The sequence below is a fragment of the Buceros rhinoceros genome, unplaced genomic scaffold (assembly GCF_000710305.1).
Source record: "Buceros rhinoceros silvestris isolate BGI_N320 unplaced genomic scaffold, ASM71030v1 scaffold31142, whole genome shotgun sequence".
Taxonomy (NCBI): domain Eukaryota; kingdom Metazoa; phylum Chordata; class Aves; order Bucerotiformes; family Bucerotidae; genus Buceros; species Buceros rhinoceros.
The window spans coordinates 16,218-20,069 of NW_010397693.1; the positions used below are offsets into that span (position 1 = coordinate 16,218).

General features: G+C 58.8%; 1 protein-coding gene across 1 annotated transcript in view; it reads left to right on the forward strand.

Moving 5' to 3' along the window:
- The window catches only part of KCNH6 (potassium voltage-gated channel, subfamily H (eag-related), member 6), a 30,475-nt gene that overhangs the window by 13,617 nt on the left and 13,006 nt on the right, over nucleotides 1-3,852 (forward strand). The window contains exons 5-6 of the mRNA XM_010146357.1: nucleotides 239-551; nucleotides 2,091-2,302. Of these exons, the coding sequence (XP_010144659.1) occupies nucleotides 239-551; nucleotides 2,091-2,302 (525 nt within the window). The remainder of the gene's footprint in view (nucleotides 1-238; nucleotides 552-2,090; nucleotides 2,303-3,852) is intronic.

The window sequence follows — 3,852 nt, forward strand, 5'->3', positions numbered from 1 at the left end:
TTGCAAACCACCCCGTGGCCGCCCAGCCTCCGGCAGGAGCCGGTAGGAGCTGCCAAGTCCCCAAAGACTTGGTCGCCCCACTGCAAAGCAGGTTCTGGTCCCATTTGGAAGTGACCTCAGGAACCGCAGCGCTTCCCAGCCCTCTGCCCCTCCTCTTACCTCCCCCGGCTCCCCCTCCTTCCCCCCTAGCACGCGAGGACCCCTTCTAATAAAACGCTTTCTCCCGGCTGTCTTAAAGCCTGGTGGTGACTCCCTGATTTTGAGGGACTTGAAGACATCATCCAAGGAGAACTGTGTGCAGTCAGAGACCGAATCCCTCCTGGAAAAGGAGCGGAGGCCAAGCCTGGAGGCCGACCCCACCCTACAACACTCGTCCCTGAAACAAGAGCCTCCCTTGCTGGGCCCACGAGGGTCATACTCTGCCTGGGGTTTCTTTCGGTCTCGCCCTGGGGGCAGCTTCCACAGCCTCCGCAGGGTCTCCTCCTTGGACAACTTTGAGGCTGCGAGGTCTGAGTTCCAGAGAAAATTCAGGGAAAGGAGGGCAAACTCAGGTAGGGGAAAAACCCCGGAGCTGTCGGTCCTACTGCGGGAGCCACGGTCCTGGGCGATGGCCCCGGCACATCTCGGGGGGGAGGTCTCTTTACCCTGCACTGCTTTTTCCTCTGCAAAGTGGAGATAAGACGGGGTCTTATCCCCCTGGGATAACCCGCCCTGGTCTCCATGTGATTCTCTGCGTAGGCAGGTCCTGCTTTTTGGGTAGAACCGTCCATGGTGTTGTGTGTGAGATGTGAGACTGAGTGAGGTTGCATTTGGCTGCCCCACACGAGGGGCATCCCGATGTCATCCCACCTCCCTGGGAGGGAGGGAAGGGGTCTGCAGGCATGTGCAACGTGAGCCGTGTCCAAATGTGGAAGTGGATGAGACAGCCAGACCACTCTGTAGGGCTGGAGGAAATGTACCTCCACCGTGGTGTTCACCTCTTGTTCTCGTGAGAGAGGATGACAAATAGACAGAGATCAGGCAAGAGAAACCTCAGTAACTGGAGACGGAGAGAGACCAGTCCATGGTGTCTGGCTTGAGAAAACGGGGAGGGAAATCACAATCCTCAAATAGTCACAGGTTATGGACCCTCAGGAGGGGACACAGTGTAGAGGGAGGGAAAGGTGTTGAGTAGGGAGAAGGGTGGCAGCAGGATGGGTGGTGCTAAGCAAGCACCTTCACAATGTCTTCAGACACCTCCTACCCATGACACCTCTTGGGGCAGAGTGAAAGGGATAGAACCGAACATACAACCCTGTCCTGCCCAAGGGAGATAGAGGGGTTGAGGCACGCTGGCTGCAGTGCTCCGGGGTGTTCCTGAAGCTCTGGGGTGGGAACATGCTCCCTCCATGACTACACATTGCCACAAGCCTGACCATGAACCAACCACCTCTGAGGTGTCCTCCCTGGTCCTGCACTAGGGTGACCCAGAGAGACAGGTCCCCCATCCCCAGGGAAAACTGCCAGGAACAAGCCCCATTACAGCTCTTCTTCAAGAGAAAGCTCTGACCTCCCTACCTGGAGCCTGGGGGTGGAGGATACATCCGGGTGGGGACATCATCCAGTTCCCAGCTTAGTTTGGTGCCGAAAACCAAGGCAGCAACTCAGGACCTGTGTTGGTCAGGCTGAAGCATGTAAGGGAGGAGAAGACCCACCTCCTCTTTCACCCGCTTTCATGCCAGTACTGGCATCCCTCCCTGGTGGGTCACATTGGGGCTGGTCCCCAACCTGCTTCTATCTTCAGGGGTAGCAAAGGATATTGGGTGCCTTTGTATTTTGGCAGGTGGTCTGAGCCCCCTGAAGGAGGTTTAATGGTGAAAAGATGGGTGATGTGTCTGAAAAGCAGCCCCTCCTTGGGCATCTCAGCTTGGGCATCCCATGTCAAATGCCACTCTGAAGAAGCCAAGCCTTTATGGCCAGGCACACATTGGCTCCTTCTGGTGGCAGCCTGTGGTGGTCCCCAGCTCCTGGATGTCCTGCAGCGATATCAGAGCTCTGCAGACTGGCTCCTGCTCACACCGTTCTCAACGCTCCTCTCCATCCTCTTTCAGAGGCTTCCCACGTCAAACCCAATCCCCCAAACTCCACCTCGGACTCAGACCTCATGAAGTACCGGACCATCAGCCAGATCCCCCAGTTCACGCTCAACTTTGTGGAGTTCAACCTGGAGAAGCACCGCTCAGGCTCCACCACGGAGATCGAGATAATCGCTCCCCACAAGGTGATGGAGCGCACCCAGAATGTCACCGAGAAGGTCACACAGGTACGTGGGCAGTGGGATGCCACTGAGGCAGCGGTGGGGCGGTGGGGCTGCTGCTGGGATACGGTTACAGCCACTCCCAGAGGACAGTGACACCTGGAGTTTCCACCCCAGGAGATGCCAGTATCCCCGTGTTTAATTTTCATCTCTTCCTCTTTTTTTCCCTCTACATCAGAATTTCTGGTAATTTGTGGTCAGGCATGACCTGCTCATGGCATGATGGTGGCCTTGAAGGGAACACACGTGTTTGCGTGTTTGTGTGTGCATGTGGCTTTGTCCCCGTGGGAGGCTCCGGCCACCGTTTACTGCCCCTCAACACCGGGCGTGTTGCCACCTGGGGCACCACTGGCCCCGAGGCGCTCGGCTGAGTCCCCACTCCGGGCGCACGGGTGCCCACTCATGGCGTGATGGTGGCCTTGAAGGGAACACACGCGTGTGCGTGTTTGTGTGTGCAAGTGGCTTCGTTCCCACGGGAGGCTCTGGCCACCGTTTACTGCCCCTCGACACCGGGCGTGTTGCCACCTGGGGCACCACTGGCCCCGAGGCGCTCGGCTGAGTCCCCACTCCAGGAGCACGGGTGGCCACACCGAGGGCCACAGGATCCCTTGGGTGACAGCAGGTGGCACTGCACTGTCACCAACACGTGTGGCACTGTCCTGTCACTGCAGGGACACACATGGCAGCACACTGTCACACGGACATCAGTGTGTGTGAGAGGCGCTGCTGTATCCCGCAGTCCGGGTCGGGAGCTCTTACCAGTGGGGAAACTGAGGCACGGGAGGGCTACGATATACCAAATACATCTAAGGACACTGCTGCCAGCAGCAGCCGAGGACCAGTTTAATGAAAGTGCAGCCATCTGGCCCCAGAAAAGCCCCTGGGATTGGCAGTTTGCTCCGTCCCAGCGGGATCTCTGCAGGATTTTCCTCCTGTCCCAGTGCCAGCAAACCTTTAAGCTCGCAGCTCCGTGCACGGCGGGCGGGCTGCCCACTCCCCACAGCACGGGGTAGGTTTTAGGCTTGTTGTCCCCCTGGCTTGTCCTCTTCCAAAACCTGCTTAGTCCAGTCTGGGGGTGACTGCGGTGACCGGGGCTCAGCCCCTGAACGCCCCGGTGCAACAAGCAGCTTCCATGCCCCTGTCCCCATCACGGGGGACACTCACGCCAGGGACCACTGCTCTGTGCTGGGGTGACGCTGACACGGCGGGGCTGGCCGCTTGGTGCAGGGTCATTAGCTGGCTGTGGGGTGACAGGATCGGAGCGGACGGGCGGTGCCTGCAGGGCCCCATAGTGCAGCCGTGCGGCACCCACAAAGGTCGACCTTCCCTTCACCTTCAGTCTGGGATGGGATGGGATGGGATGGGATGGGATGGGATGGACCTCTCCTCCCCACTGCGTTTCCCCATGGCCTCAGGGGACCCAGGCGTCCTGCCTGTCCTCACCCTGATGTCCCCTGCACCTCACTCTAAGCCACAGCTCCCTGCTCCTGGCCACTGAATAATTCACGGGTGAGGCAGAGACAGCAGCGAGATGCCACTAATAGCCCCTAAAAACA